The sequence below is a fragment of the Falco naumanni genome, chromosome 4 (genome assembly GCF_017639655.2).
Source record: "Falco naumanni isolate bFalNau1 chromosome 4, bFalNau1.pat, whole genome shotgun sequence".
NCBI classification, from domain to species: Eukaryota; Metazoa; Chordata; class Aves; order Falconiformes; family Falconidae; genus Falco; species Falco naumanni.
Window position 1 is genome coordinate 14,030,649 of NC_054057.1, and position 16,375 is coordinate 14,047,023.

At 42.7% G+C, this 16,375-nt stretch overlaps 1 protein-coding gene across 3 annotated transcripts in view; it reads left to right on the top strand.

The window, feature by feature from the left end:
* RAPGEF5 (Rap guanine nucleotide exchange factor 5) overlaps positions 1-16,081 on the top strand; it is a 164,803-nt gene extending 148,722 nt beyond the window's left edge. For all 3 annotated transcript variants that reach the window (XM_040590067.1, XM_040590066.1, XM_040590068.1), the window contains 4 exons: positions 714-801; positions 4,117-4,181; positions 8,721-8,775; positions 12,396-16,081. In XM_040590067.1, the coding sequence (XP_040446001.1) occupies positions 714-801; positions 4,117-4,181; positions 8,721-8,775; positions 12,396-12,514 (327 nt within the window). In that variant the 3' untranslated portion in view covers positions 12,515-16,081. The remainder of the gene's footprint in view (positions 1-713; positions 802-4,116; positions 4,182-8,720; positions 8,776-12,395) is intronic.
* The last annotated feature ends 294 nt before the right edge of the window (positions 16,082-16,375 follow it).

Consider the following 16,375-nt stretch of genomic DNA (forward strand, 5'->3'; position numbering starts at 1 on the left):
CATTATCAAAGCTGAATAAACAAGTGTTTCCTCTGGCTGTCATGGAGGTGGGTGCATGGTGAGCTCGCTGCCTGGTGTGGGGAACATGCAATCCAGCCTTCGGTGGCTGTTACGCTTCTGTACTTGGGATCTGTTATAAATTAATGTGTTCTCGGTATTGTGCACAAGCTGGTGTACAAAAACATTCATTTATATGGGAAACTGAGATGACTTTCTGAATTGCTTACACAGCACGACTGAAATACACTCTTACTTACTTTGCAATTCTCCAGTATGATCCATTGGTCTTAGAACAGTTTTTGTGGGGATTTTGTTGCTTTTTGGTGGTAGTGGTGTGTTGTTTTTTTTTTAAAGAAGAAATGAATCAGGAATATATTCTGGGATACATTTTGTGCTAGATAGTAAGCTGAAGAGATTTTGCCAATAGAAATTTGTGGGGAAATTACAGAGCAGTCCAAGTGACTATTCTGCAGCTCACTCCCATTTTAGCACTGCTTCATCTAGAGGAATGCAATTGCTCTTGTTCCTTTCACTGTTTACATTTCCTGTTCAGTTTAGTAAGTCATCTAGCTTAGAAAACCTCTATCTACCTCATTTCCTGAAGAAACCTTTTATATCTAAATCATGTTCAGATCATAAGCTCGTAATGGATTTAGAATTGCTCTTTTTATTGCCTATTGATTTTTCTCTCTATTACCCAAATTGTTCTGTAGGACCCTTCTCTGAATCACAAAGCTTACAGAGATGCATTCAAGAAAATGAAATCTCCGAAAATCCCCTTCATGCCCTTACTTCTGAAAGGTAATGTTAAAGCTTGGCTGCTTTTCTTCGTTGTGATTAATTAAAATAAGTGTAAGGTGATTCATGTGGTCTTGTGATCAGCACGTGGCAGATGTGGTATGGAACTACAGGGTTATGGTATCTAGTAGTACAGTACGTGTAGTAAAGTATTTACAAGATACCACTTGGTCTGGATAAAAAGCAGCTGCCTTTTCAGACAAGGGGAAGAGAGCAGTTTTCACACGGGTTTTCAAACTTCAGTACGTTCCCGTCAGGTGTGGGTAGAGCGGTGTGTTAGTGCTTTGGCCACGTCCTCTTCAGTGGAGAAGCAAGACTTTGCAGACCCCTGAATGGGGCCACCCGGTACCCGCACAAGCGGCCTTGGTCATGCTGCTCTTCTGGGATGCTTGCCCTGCCTCGCCGGGCTGGACCTACCTGGCATCACCCGAAAGGCAGAACCTGCCCCATCTGTCTGTCCTGAGAGGGGATTTTGGGGTCTCTTGTAGGTCTGGAAGAGATAAATTCTTACTATAAAAAAAAAACTTTTTAAAAAATCTATTGAAATAAAATACAACTACTTGGTTAACACAGTAAGCAGGGCAGCTAATTAAGTGGCAGGTATTTCAAATATTCTGTTGTCTTGGAGTCATTAATTATTAATTGCCTTGTCTTTGAACATGGCAAATTCATTTGATTATTCCTGTATTCCGAAAGTGTTCTCTTTAGGCTGTTTATTCCAACCTGCTGCTGCTGCTGCCAGTTTAAAATGTTTGAAGACAGTTCTCCAGATCAGTCAGCGACAGTTTGGGAGCCATCAGGCACTTCCCCTCTTTGCACACATCAAAGGAGTTTGCATTAATTCAGATGGATACCATTATCAAGGCTTCAAAATCAATATCCTTTAAGTGTTCTCCAGCATGTCTTGCCTGCAAACAAAGGCACCAAACATGAACAAGTAGCTTGTAGCAGTGACATTTGTGCAGCAGTACAATACGGTGTATAAGAGCGTGCACATAAGCAGCATTCATGGCTCTAAACTGTATTGGAGACAGCAAGGAGACTTTGAAAATTAATACAGTAATTTTCTTCAATACAGTAATCCATCAGGAGGTGTTGCCAAGGTGTTGCGCAGTATGTGGGACTTTATTCCATGTCAAGCATGTTTGTATTAGTGTCATTTCCAAGACCAATGCAGTATGCATGGGTCACATAGAAATCATTAGCAACTGAACAGATTACTGTTTCAACACAAAAGGAACAAAAGTAATTTCAAGAAATAAATGAAAATCATTAATAACCTTTAATTATGAAAAATAAGTTGAGTGTCCTTTTAAAGTTAATTAAATATAAATGTAGGGCTCTCTTACAGCACATAGACACAGCTTTTGAAAACTGGCCAGATTTTTCAAATGTGTAATGAAATACTGTGATGTACCCTTACAACCTAACTCAGATGCAATTTTCTGCTCCACTGAATTTATCTAGACTCTAAGTTGTTGGCCACAAAGCAGATTTCTGTTCCTTCCACCCTCAGAGATACACACGTTGCTGTCATTGACTTAAAAAGCTGTGCGGAAATTTCTGCTTCCAGTCTAAGTTTTTCATTAAACTGATGGACGATTTTTAACTGCACTGATATGGGATAAGTAATGCCTCTGTCACGAAGCTGTGTCCTTTCCCAGTCCCTTTTTCTGGGTGTACCCCAAAGCAACCTGGTAGAGGAGGTTTAAGAAGGTCATGATTTTTGGGATGCTGCCCAGGGGCAGAGAGGTGCTGGAGGCATCCCCAGTGTATGCCATGCTTGCCCCACTTGCTCAGGAGTGCTGGCTGGACTTGGCGTGGTGGCCATCCTGCCCACCCGCCCGAGGTGGACCCCAGCCCAGCTGCCCTGGGGGCATGGGAGCTCTCTGCACCCCTGGCGCAGACCTCTGCCTAATGAGTCCCAGCTCTGGGTTTCCACCAGCTATGAAGCCGTTATCATTTCCATTCCAAGCAATTACAAAATGCCCCTCAGGCACAGAGTGAGTCTTTGAAACAAAAGGAAATAAATCAGGTTGGCTGTTTTGGGGGAGGGTGAAGGGGGTGTATGGCGTGACAAAGCATCCCACAGTGTCAGCTGCAGGTTCCCAGTCCTAAAATCCCTGAAATTAGAGGGACCGAGTGGGCATCAGAGGGAGTCCTAGAGATGGGCACAGGAGAAATGCTGAGATGCACAGTTAAACTGGTGGGTTGGAGGCTGGCACCTCTGCTGAGAGGGAGATGTTGCCCATTGACTCTGTGCCCTTTGCCTCCTGGCAGACACAGCTGTGACATTTAAGAAGTAATGGTATTGGAATGCTGTCCCATCGCAATAGTGCTGACTTCTGGTACTCCTGGGTACACACACATCCAGAAGAGAGCTGATAGGGGGCATGGTGGCGGTGCTCCTGCCAGTATTTTCGGCAACCCAGAGGATGCACTATGGGATTCAGAGCTTCAGTCCCCACAGGGAATTTTTCCATGTCCTTTGTACTTCGTGTCTGAGATAGGTCTCACTTTGTGTCCGTAATGTGCATGAGAAAAACAGAGAAAATGACCTCAAGGTACTGTTTTAGTTGTAATCTTAATTTAGCAACATTTGTTTCTCCTGATATTCCCCAACCCCCAGTTCATTACACCGTGTTCAGTTCCCTTCCTGGAGCCAAACACAGACCTCTTCCTTTTCCTAACGCTGACCTTTTTGTTACCTTTGCAAAGTCTCTCCAACACCACTGCGTAAAAATGTTTGTTCCCCAGCCACAATGCTTATTTCAAGGGTTTGAACTTCGGTTTGGTAGCTTGTGTTTAACCTCCCTGGCTGGCCAGTGCTGTAGCAGTGTCTCTGAAGAAGACTTCGGAGTGGTGGTGTCCCCCAGAGGGAAGTAAGGGGGTGTCAGAGCTGACTCTAGCAGCTGGCAGTCCTGCCCCTACGGAGCTCTAGACTCAAGGACCAGCCAGCCCCAGCCTGGGCACGGCTGTGGGCAGCGTGGCTGGATTGGTGACGCAGGGTGCCGAGCACAGGCATGCCATGCAGGGCCATCCCTTGGGGTGCCCAGAAGTAGCACAGAACAGGTATAGTAAGAAATCCATGCTCCCGCTTGAAAATCCTCTTGTCACGAAGTGTACATAGGGCTATCTAATAATCTCTCCATGTCATCCTTATGCCAGGCTTTTGTTCCACTGTTACAGGGTATTGTGCCAATCCTTAATGGGATACTTTTCCGCTTTTTTTCTTTTTGTTGTTATTTAGTCATTTTATTTCTTTGTATTGAACAACAAAGCCGTGAAAAATAATTTTTTCTCCTTTATTTTTTTCAGATGTAACATTCATCCATGAAGGAAATAAAACTTTTCTGGATAACCTTGTTAATTTTGAAAAGCTGGTAAGCTAATTTTGTCCTTCCTGTTTTTCAAAAAGGTTTATGTTTTCGTCTTCCCTTTCCCTTCCTCATCTCGTAAGACTGAAAGGTTTTCTTCTGGCTGAATCAGGAAGAAATAAACAGGGTTAAAAACGAGCAAGCAGGATAAAACAGCCAACAGTCCATCTCCCCTTCCCCTTCTCACTGCTCCTTTCCTTTCTGACTCCTTCCTCCCCCACTCCTGTTTAAAATGCCTAAGCCAGCAATGGCCAGCATCACTGTCACACTCCGCTCTTCCCACCCCCACCCCCCAGTGAGATCTATTCCTTTGCACCACCTCGTGGGCTATTTCTCCTCAGTTCTCTTGCCTCAGCTTTCTCTGAATTATATTTCCTATTTTTTTCCCTCAAGGCACTAAAGGTTTCTCTAGTTTATCACTTGCCACTGGTATGCCAATTCCAGGGATGTTAAATGAAAGTAATATTTTTGATCTAGGTTAGATGATGAAGAAAATAATGCCTGAAATATGAATTAAACCGTCTGTAAATACCACTATACTAATTTTTATGCATAAAGGCACTTACTGACGTTGTATCTTTGGCCACATCTACTCTAGATATCATATGACATCTACTCTGGCATGATATTACTGATAGAGGTTTTATTTCTCTAATTTGCATATTTCATTTCTTTGTTGATAACATTTGCGTAGCACTGAAAGCTACAGTTTGTGTATCTGAACAGTGGTGGAGTGGAGAGGAGAAACTTTCAGTTAATTTTTATTTTCTTGGCCTGGATTATTTGATCAAGAAACCAAAATATTCTTCCCGCTCTCTCTAGATGTGCCATGGGACTGTTCAGATGAATTGTTCCCAACTATTTTCTCCACGTGTTTACACTTGTTAGAGAATGAATGTGGAACCATGGAGTTATTCATGAACCAGATGTTGAACTTATTTTCACATCCTATCATAATATACATTGTCTTCCAACTTGCAAGCAGATGTAGACTTTGACTTTTGAACCTGAGCTCCTCTTTTTGTGTTTTCTATTTGATTTCTGTACCTTTTCTTGTTGTAGAGTTTACAAGAACACCGATTTGCATTTGCTGAAAGGTTTTCTTGTCCCAAGTCCATTAACTGTTTGACCTTTAGGTGTTTGCATAAAACTCATTAGCATGTTCTTCTTCATTGCCTCTTGGAAGTACATCCAATTAACATGTAAATTAAACTAGCCCTTGATGCACAATAATTGATACTAAAATCCCCCCACTGGTCCATAGATTTATTTAGTGAATGTGCAGGATCTGATTCTTGTTCAGTCTTAGCCAGACCTGGTTAGTTTGTTTGTTTGTTGTTTAATCCTGTATGCTGGACTCGCTGGATAAGATTCCCGATCCTTTCTGCCACCATCGTGTCTCCAGAGGCACTGTGAGCTTTGCTAATTCACCAACTGACTTCCGTGAGCCAGGATTTCACCTTTCCCATGCAGATGTAGACTGGGCATTCCGAATGGCAGGGGGGGAGTCTGGGGTGATGGTGGTGGGGTGAGGGTTGTTCAGTCTGACGCTTCCTCCAAATTATTAGTCAGATCATGCCCTCAGGAACATGCTGTCTCAGGAGCCCTGTGTACATCTGAATGCAGGCAATAGTGCTGACTTAGGAATGGGGGCTTAAGAGAGATTTAACTGTGAGTGCCACGCAGGCTCAGGCAGTATGTGTATTGCACTGGTTCATTTGGATGCCAAGGTGTTCAGTCAATGGGCGTGAACTTCCTGACAAGATGCATCACACAGGATCAGTGTGTTCACGTTCCTTTTCTAATGTATAAGGGCTTTGTCCCAAGGAAGAGCGTCTTCCTTGGTGTTCTGTACTGTGCTGAGCACTTTCTGGCCTCTGCTGAGGAAAATTAGGATTGACATTGACTTCTGCTTGGTTTGGATCAAGCCACTGAACCTCACCTGCACATTTGCGGTTGCAGAAAAAGAAGAAAAGAATCATTCTACCGTAGCAGATTACTGCTTTGGGGAAGGAACTTACTCGCTGTCATAAATGCATAGAATTTCTACTTATGAACTTCAAAGCAAAGATGTTTTTTTGTATCTCCCTGTAGATCAGTATTTTGAAATATTTCATTTCTGTATTAAGCGTCTCACCTGAAGAACGAGGACCTGTCAGTCTGAACCATTGTTTTTTCCAACTTTATCAGTTGGTTAAATAAAAGATATTCTCTGCCTCTGCAATCCCCACTTCTTTTATATTCTTAGACCGTCAGGACCTCAACAATCCTACTGTGACTGAACTTGATTTGACATGACATCATTGTAGTGAAGGCGAAGTTAATTCAATATATAAAGAAGGGAATTAGCAAACAGAAGGGAATGAAATGCTCTAACGTTACCTAGTTTTAGCAAAAGTTGAAGGGATTGCAGTGGTCTGCTTCACTCCGTGTTGGGTAAACTCTAGTCTAGAATAGTGTTACATCAATATTTAATACCATACCCGCTTCCCCAACTAAATCTGAAGGAATATGGTCTTATACTCTTGCATCTCAAGGTATTTCCATGGTATTTACTAACCAGCTTCACTGAAATGTGGCTTATTAATTTTTTTTTTCTCCAGTCAGCCATCACCCACATCTTAGCAATGACATGTCTTAGCCACACTCCAGCAAACTCTAATACAGGTCAGTGGCCATTACCGTTGTAGAAAATACCTGCTCTCCTAGTGCCTTCCGCTGTGAGGTCTGTGTACACACAGCTGAAGGATATCAAACACCACCCCCACCCCAAATATCTATGCAATTCCTAAACCTGAGGTTTTGCCATCCTTTGCAGCTAAAGGAGTGCTAATGATCCCAGATCTTGTGGCTGAAAGGCCACAAGAAATGTGTTACTCATCACACTAATGGTATGCAAGCACCTGTTAAAACAGTCAGGAAATAGCATTTGCTTTGCAGATGAATTGACTGATTTTTTTTTTTTTTTTTTTGTATTACAATTGGATCTCAAAGAGTCGAAAACAGTCAGAGAGAAATGCCTAATTAGGCTACTAAAAGCAGGAGATTTGGGATTCTGCTTTAAGAGAGTGTTACACAAAGAGGTTTTTTGTTAGGAGAGCATCACCTTCAGAAGCCAGTCTGGGGGTGGACCCCACACTGACTGACTACAAAGGAGAAACAGCAAAGAATGTCAGTGTGTGTGATAGTGGGGTCTCTCAGTTCTAAGAGCCAAGGCAAAGGATATCAGCTGGAAAATACCACAGCAGCAGCACTGGGGGAAGTTGTAGCTTTCCCAGTACTCACACTATTGTGCATGAAATCTAGATCATCTCATTAGAACTTCATTATAATCAGTGCAAAGACATTAACACAAGAGATCGCATGATTTCATGGCAAATCAAGCACAGTGGGTAACAGGAAAAAATATTTTGATTTACTGATGAAAGCAATACAAAGTTTCCATTGAATAAGCTTTTCTATGGAGGAGCTTTGTAAGCCACTCCCAGAGTGTTGAGAGATGAGCGGTTCTGTGTCATTCTGGTCTTAAACATACTCTGCTCAAGACAGTTAATCTTTTCTGGCTCTAATTATTTTTTAAAGAGATGTGAGAAGAGCCTCAGCTGTTTGCACGAGCTATTAAATCATTCCTGCTAACTGCAATTTGTTTTAATTAGTTACTAGATTTGGTGAAGAGTTGCCACGGAAGCGGTCAAATAAAGAAGAAAAAAAAATGTAATACCTCAAGAACTTTATGGGTGACATCTAGTGAAAATGAGCACACTCCACTGATTTATAGTGAACAATTCCACTTTTTATAACCTATAGACCTGAGCCTGAATGAGAAACCAAACTTAAACCTTTTCTTTTCTCTGCTTAATCTAAGTGAACGTCCAACATCTTGTTAGCACCAGCTTTTCTTTAAATAATACACTTAGGGTATAGTCTTACTTGGTAGGTGTCCGCAGAGACGTCAGGGTGCTTGCTTTGCAGGGTTTAGGCTGTGGGCTGGGGTTTGGTGTTGGTTATCATACTGCAGAAAACTGCCGAGCTGATACTGGTGCCTGATTGTGCTAGGCGTTGTACAGGTGTACGTAAAGGTGTAGTCTGTCCCACAAAGGGGGTTGCAGCCTAATTAGACAACACGTGGAGACAGAAAGTGAGGTTGCAGACTTGAATAGTGCAATAAAGCTGGGGGCTGAACCCGAAGTACCCATCCAGTCCGCACGCCTGCCCTGCTGTAGGATTTTGGTTTAATAAAAGTCACAGGAACAAAAATAAGCCAATTTTGAGCTATTTTTCATTTACCGCTTTCCTTAGGGCTCTCAGGGAGTTCTCATTTGATCTGTGTGATATCAATAAGGACCTTCTAGACTAACTCTGCTTCATCATGTATTATCACTAAAACAAAAAGCAAAGTCTCTCTCCTGCTGTCTTCTTTTTCTACCTTACTGCCATTGCTTTTTGCTGTACAGCGTAGGGTAAGAAGATTTTTTTCAGGCTTTTCTAATGACAGTATTCATCTCAGATTTTTACGCTGATGTTTTTTATATTTGGTCTTTGCAGCACATGATTGCGGATACTGTTCGGTCATTGAGACATTGCAGAAATAACCAGTTTGGTGAGTAGTCAAAACTTGTTACTTACTTTGCCTTTGTACATCCTTGAGGGTTTTTTTTCCCCACTTTCTTTCCACTTGCTGAGGTTTACTACAGCAGCAAAACGTGGTCGACAATTACTTAACCCATTGGTAAGAGGGGGCGTCATTGTTGGAACGTAACAGAAATCACAGTTGGATGAGGTTTTGCTTTACAAAATGTTTACAGAAACAGCTTCCAAATTCTTGATAAATTATTTTCCTGCAAAAATTATCACCTCTTCAAAATACAGTGCAAGATCTGTGCCACTTGATAATGAGGCCTCTGGTGTATGCTGCTCTTTCTCACTTGCCCTGCTGTAACTGAGTTACCTCAGGCTCCTGCTAGTCTGGGGTTTGCTGATGGATTCGCAGCTGTCTTGGCTTTCAGTAGCTAAAAGGTGGTATTCATCACCACAGCTTTTCACTTGGCTTTTCACCAAAAGCGCTTGTTTGCTTCGTTTGGGTTCTTGAGGTCGTTTCACCAAATGGTAGAGGTCTTGAAGACACTGAGGTCCTGCAGGTTTCGTGAAAGTGGTTGACATAGAAAGGGGGGGGTGTGTGTTAATGGTTAATACCTCTGCTGGGGGAAGCCTGCAGGTAGAGCTCTGCCTGCTCTGGGCACAGGGGATATACCCTGATGGGGATGGCCAGGTGCCTCAGCTGCACAAAAGACTTCTCTCGTTTGTTTTGTGTTTCCACCTTATTAGCCACCAGAGAATCCAACCCTAAAGGACCATGCAGAAGACCCCAGCTCGCTTTGCATTGCTGCTCATAGTGGAGAACCTTGGTTTCTCCCTGCTCAGCATTTCTCATTCTCTGTGGAGAGGTTAACCACAGCAAGGGGACAAACACAGTGCTACTTTAGGAAGTGGTTGGGTTTTAAGCCAAACCCACGAAACATGTCATTTATTGAGGCCACTAAAACCTCTTTTCCAGAAAGAAGTTTAGAACTGTGCTGTAGCCTTTGGGAAAAAAAAAAGAGTTTGAATAATTTCTTTTTTCCAGCTGAATTTTCAGCAGCTGTCAGCATGGACTGTGACAAAAAGAACAATAATAATAATAATTTTACGTATAAATACGTATTCCTCGGAGAGTGATAGATACTGTTAAGAGCTTTGCTGAACATTTGTTCTATAGATTTACCGTGTGCCGTGTGTGTGCAGTCATTTTTTTAAACAAAGGCTGCTCAGTATTACGGTTTTTGTGTTATTTTGAGATACATACATATACGAGAGAGACAGAAGGAGAGGGACAAGGACGTGCCTTTTGGTTTTACTCTGTTAAACTGGATACTGAAGGAAATATTGATTAATCCAAACTATGCCTCTGTAAGTTACAACATCTCTTATTTGGCATTATAAAATGGAGTTTTGGTTTCTTTTAATGTGAATTTTTTTTACAGCTTCTCTGCTGTAAATCTTTCATCTCGTTTTTGCCTTTTTTTTCCCAAATGGTTTTGTAAGTGTTGCAACATAAATCCAAGGTTAATACCTGAGATTTATCATATGATCTAGTAGTTTGAAATATGTGATTGTTATTTTATTTTACCACAGGCTTGATTTATTGTGAAGCTGGCATTTAAAAAGCAGCTTATACAGACATCCCTGTAGGCACTTTTTTTTTTTTTTCTTAAATTCGTTTAGGCATGAAATGAATTCACTGAATATTTATTGAGACTTTATGGACAGTTTCCTTTTCTAGTGGGCTTATTTTGCTCTCAGGAATGTGAATCTTTCTGCTGCATCAATTCCCAGATTGACCTAAGAGCAGCAGGCATCTCACTGTAGGGAAGAATTCAAACAAAACTAAGCAAGGAATATAATTATTGTTCATGAACTGTATCATGTGTATTAAGCTTGCAGGCCAAAGTCTTCCTGGATTAGAAACTGGTTAAGTTCCAATTAAGACTGAAATACCTTTTCAATGGAAATAACACTTTTATACCATAATCCTGAAAACAAATAATAGCATTTCCAAAGAGGCAGAGCAGCCTGAGAAAATAACGTAATTCAAGCTTTTGTCATTTCAGGTGTTAATGAGAAATACAAATGTTTTCCAGGACGTTCAGCACAGCTGTGGGGATTGTATTCCCTCAGAACACAGAGATCATCTCTGTATCCTGACACAAACTTACCACGTTGTCCCGTTCTCTCCCACGTTTCTGCAGTTAGGGCTGCTCAGGGGTAGCTGCCAGGAGCCCTGTCAGCAGCCGCATGCAGACCTGGCTGCGCTGGCATCCCACGCTACCCACAGCATCCCACGGTGCTCTTTAAAAACAAGTAGGGGGGCTGGTTCCCAGCAAGCTTCTCATCTCTCTGGTGAGCGTGGAGAAAAGGATGATAATGAAACAAAGGACAGGAGGGGGGGTGTGAGTTAAGCTGATTGCTTTGGGGAATTTTGAGGGGTTTTCTTTTTTAATTTATGGCAATGTTATTAAACATTCCTTGAGGACATGGAGTTAGAACAAAGCTCTTCAACCTTCACTCGTTTGTCAGCAGTCAGCAACATGTAGGGGATGTTGCTTGCTCTGCCTGTCTTCTGGTGGGTCTCGTGGCCATGGGCTTAGCTTTTCCTTTTCCACTCCTGCTGGTCACCAGCCGTGCTGGAGGGTTTCACAGGTGGCAAGTTCCCACAAGCCGATGTCGCGCATCGAGCCTGTAACAAAAACCATCTGCTATTCAGGCCACCCTTCAGTTTGTCTGTTACACAGCTAATTCCTCCTGCCACATAAACACCCATGAAATGACAGCGTGACTCTCGTCTCTGTTACTAGATCAGAAATCAAAAGCATAACAGATCAAAACGCAGGGGCCTTGTCAGAGCAGCTTTGAAGAGCTCGTATCCATCTGCTGTGCTGTCACCTTTCACCTGCTCTGAAGGAAATTATCTGGGGCCTGCTGTCTTGTGTACTCGTGTTAAGGTTGTTTAGAAGTTACAGGCTGGGTCGCCCACCCCAGCTCAAGGTCCCACTGTGCTGCCAGAGCAGCACAAAGGAAACCTTGAGCCACCCTTGCAGGGGACAGACTGCCTGCACTGCCAGCAGGAGTAAATCTTCTACTTGGTAAGAGTCAGCTTCTTGCCATCCACTCATTCCTTCTGTGCGCACGCTAGCTGCCTAGCGTTGCTTACTTCTTCTTTCCTCCTTCCTTCCTTCCTTTCCTTCCTTCCTTCCTTTCCTTCCTTCCTTTCCTTCCTTCCTTTCCTTCCTTCCTTTCCTTCCTTCCTTTCCTTCCTTCCTTCCTTTCCTTCCTTCCTTTCCCTTTTCCTTTTCCTTTTCCTTTTCCTTTTCCTTTTCCTTTTCCTTTTCCTTTTCCTTTTCCTTTTCCTTTTCCTTTTCCTTTTCCTTTTCCTTTTCCTTTTCCTTTTCCTTTTCCTTTTCCTTTTCCTTTTCCTTTTCCTTTTCCTTTTCCTTTTCCTTTCCTTTTCTCCCCTTTTCTGTATCTGTTACCTCATGCATTGCACGGAAACAGCAAGCCCTTTGGATCACTGCCCATCGTACTTGTGACTGTCTGGCATCCAACACCGGGGACTTGGCAATGCCCAGGACAGGGCAGCGGGCAAGGCACGGCTTTCTGATCCACCCCCTTTCTCCTGTCTTGCAGGCAATGAAGTTCCTTCGAAAGAGCATCATGAGCTGAAGCCATACATCCATCACCTGCATGTCATTGACAACCAGCAAGCTCTCTTTGAGCTTTCTCACAGGATAGAGCCGCGAGCGTGAGCGTACACAGCTTCATATAACCTTGTAACTGCAGCACTTTGAATTAAGTGAATGTTTATGCCAAGCATGTTGCTTCCCTATATAAGAACAGTTTACTGAGTTTTATCAGTAGCTCACACAACATGCACAGGAAAATCAGGCAAGAGCCAGCTGCTCGTAGAGTTGCAGGGCAAGCTTGGTGCCATCCGCGCTGGTCACCGGGATGGGAGGGTGTGGAGCAGCATCCTTTGAGCTCAGGAGCTTGGTTTCTGTGAAAATATTGTTTGGTCCAGTGTAGCTTTCAATGCAGATTCTGCCAGTATTAGAATGAAAGGAATCATCGTGTCACAGCAGCAAAACATTTCAGCAAGCAACATGCCACAGAGGGATTGATTTTCAGTTCACCGCAGTACGTACCTCACTAATTCAAGGCTGCCAAAGTATTGTTGCCAAAAATACTGTGCAATCCAGCTCCCCTGAGCCCACTGGAGTATCTCATCTGAGATAAGTGCGGACAAACAAGAATGGAAATATAAAAAGACAGTGCACCAGATGAAACTCAAGAGCACGTGGTGATGCAGAGGTCAGCAGTAAACGTTTGTTCACGCCGGCATGGCCCCTTAAGAATCTGCTTTATAAATCACACTGTAAGAGCCAATCCACTTTTGTTGCAATTTATGGACACAATTGTTTGTACGCTGAAAAAATGTTATTTTCTTCCTTTCAGTTATCTCAGATTTAGCACCAGCTCCTGCAGTTAACGTGTTATAAATTATGATAGCAGGAGCTTTGCTTGGATTACAGACTTCTTGGTGTCTATTCAGAGGCAATGCCTAGGTCCGCCTGCATTCCTAACCACCTCCTGGAAATACTGTTTCAGCAGCTAAAACTTCGCCTAACTTGCACGCGCTTCTAGTTTTTAAAGAACAAATGAGTACACCTTACAGGGTACCGGTGTAATTACCTGCGTACACAGCAGGCTGTCAGCATCAGCGTCCCTTTACTGCTTCTGTCTCTCTCACACCCCTCCCCATGCCAATTCTCCTGTAGCTAAAAGTACTACTGGGCATGTACTGAGGCAGCACTTCTCAAGTCTTTTCTGTAGCTGACCTACATCTAAGCATCACCGTCACCGTGGCTCTGGTTTTCAGTGCTAAGAAGTTGCCCTGAAATAATCTAGTGAATGCCACAGGCAGTGTTCGGTGTGCTGTGCAGTCTGGCATGTGTTTGTACACTCACCGTAACGGTCCCTTTGCAGGGCAGGGAGGATACATTGCATTGCTTGCCCATCTCAACTGTATGTTTTCCACATGAGGAAGACTTCCAAGAAAATGCTCCTTTACTGAAATGTGGGAATACTGAAGTAGCATGCTGTTCATCATTGTGTTATCTCTGGTTTAAAGGGATTTTTTAAAAAAGCAGCTTTAACAAGTAGTCTGTGGGGGAATCTGTAGGATGCATTCGGTTTTCCCATCTGTGAAATATTGTATAGATCTATTATTGTAAAGGAAACAGATGTTTCAGAAATGTATTTGCTTGTACTTTGTTATTATCAAATACTATATGACTTTTTTTTTTTTTTTTTTTTTTAGAAAAAAATCTTCTTTTTACCCAGTAAAAAGAAAAAAAAATAAACTCTTGCTGGCCATGGAGTAAAAATTTCCTATGTTCTTCTGTAGATTTGACTGCACATATTGTAAATAACTCTTTTGTGCAAACAGACCAAAACTGTTCAGATGAGGATACTAGCTGCGGTGGGCTCCTTTTTGCGGTGCAGGAACACAAACCAGATGCTGTGTCCCTGCAGTTCTTTCTCTGGGTACAGCACTTGCGGAATTCCCACCTTAGCGGCGTTACCTGACTGGTTCGCTGGGTTTTCAGCTCCCCCTTGTGAAATCTTTAACACGGCATTATTTTTAGGAGCCTGTGTGTAGCCCAGCCTGCATGCTTCGGGTCATATGGTGTAACATTCTAGTCCACAAATTGTTCTGTTGGAAGCTGTGGGAAAGGGAGCTTTAGAAGAGGTTCAGGCTGAGAAAGCGGGGCTGTTTCTCAGTTCGCTGCGTTTGGCTCTGTGGTAGCTTTGGTAGTTATTGCTGGTGAAGCAGCAGCAGCGCCAGCGAAGAATGAAAGACAGGAAATGAAAGAAGGGGGAAAAAAGAAATAAGAAACCCTCAAAAAACAGAAGAGGAAAGATGACTCTGTGCTCAGGCTTTGATTTGAAAGCATGCTAGAGCCACCTCTGCCAGTTCAAAATGGTTGAAGCAAATGGATGGGTTAACTTGTACCAGTAGGCTTCGAGCCAGCTGAGGCACTGGCTGTCTGCACTGCTGCGACTTTGTACTGAATGGTTTGAAGGCACATAACCAGCATTAACCTCGTTATCTGTGTGGTGGCTACTTGGGCTGCTGTTGAAAACTTTACAAACTAGTTTTCATTGGGGCCTGTATAACTTGGGATATAAATTGCTGGTCTGAGGAGCCGAGGTGGGTGCATCAGTTTCACTTGAAAATATGGACCTTGAAACTGTTAGCATAAAGGAAAGGCAGACAGCCCAAATCTGTACGTAACGCGTCTCATACAAAAAAAAGACCCTTCAGAGTCTGTGTTCAACAGGTGAAGTATTGCAGGGCTGGGCTGCAGACCGGCAAGCAGCTTGAAGGTGTGGTTGGGAGGAGAAATGGAAGTGAGCCCTGTGACAAGGAAGGGTGACACTATACAGCCTCTGCCAGGGTCCAGCACTGGTGACACTGTAGGATTTTTTTATATCCTTCAATATTGCAATTGTGTTACATAGGATAAAATCCATGAATTTTTAAGTTCAGTTTATTGCAATCACGCTGAGGTTAAATACTCTGCATATTTTCTTAGTAGCTAGGAGGAGTAATTAGACAGAACAAAGGAGAAAGCAGGGTCACTATACTTCTTTGGCACAGGATTTTGTTGCATCAAATATATATGTTTCTATGACACAGCTTTTTGATTCCAGCCCCATCTTGAATAGAAATAAAGCACATTTGCATGACGGTGGCAACAAAAAAGGTGTTATCAGAAATAATAAGATGTGCTGCTGTAACATTACACAGAAAGATGTAAATACTAAACATTTTAGCAGAGTAGTATTTATTTGCATAGCCTATTTATTGTCATCTTATACACTGTTAAATACTGGGATGAAGTCAGTGAGCTGAGGTAAGAACACCTGCCTGTTTGTTCTCTCTGAGTGCCATCGCGCTGTCAGCTTGCATTAAAAGTAATAAAATAGAAAACCCCAAATCAAGGTATTTACCTAACTTCTCAGGGACTACAGCTAGTAGTTATCCACCGTTACGAGACCTGGTATGTATGAAATAATCTGATTTACCAGAATCAATGTTGCCAATGTTGTCCTTTTCATATTTCATGCTTGTCTGCCTCTGTATATATTATTGTGTTGTGTATTTATGAGAGCTAGTAAGCAATAATTTATATGTCAAAATGGCCAAGCAATACAAGGTTAAAACTTGTAGAAGCAACAGTTACATTTATCTTGCATTTTCCAGTGTTTTTTAATATTGCTTTACAAAATATAAAAACTACCTTAATGAAGTCTGGGCTCTGTGCCTTCATGCCTGTCACATGCACTTACTGTTCCTAACGGGAGTATTTTATTCCCAGTCTTTCAGTTCCACAAACCCTTGCTACATTTGTGAGGTGGATGCAGACCCGTGTAGAGGCCCTGGAGCCTGACCCCATTCAGAGCTGTGTGTCCGCCTCTGGTCAGTGGGACTCACTGGTGCGGATGTTTCAGAAGCAGGGATGCTGTTAACGGGGTCTCGGCTGTGCCCTGTTATCACGGCACAGTCTAAGAGGGGCCTGGAGCCACCATGAGAAGTCCGTGTG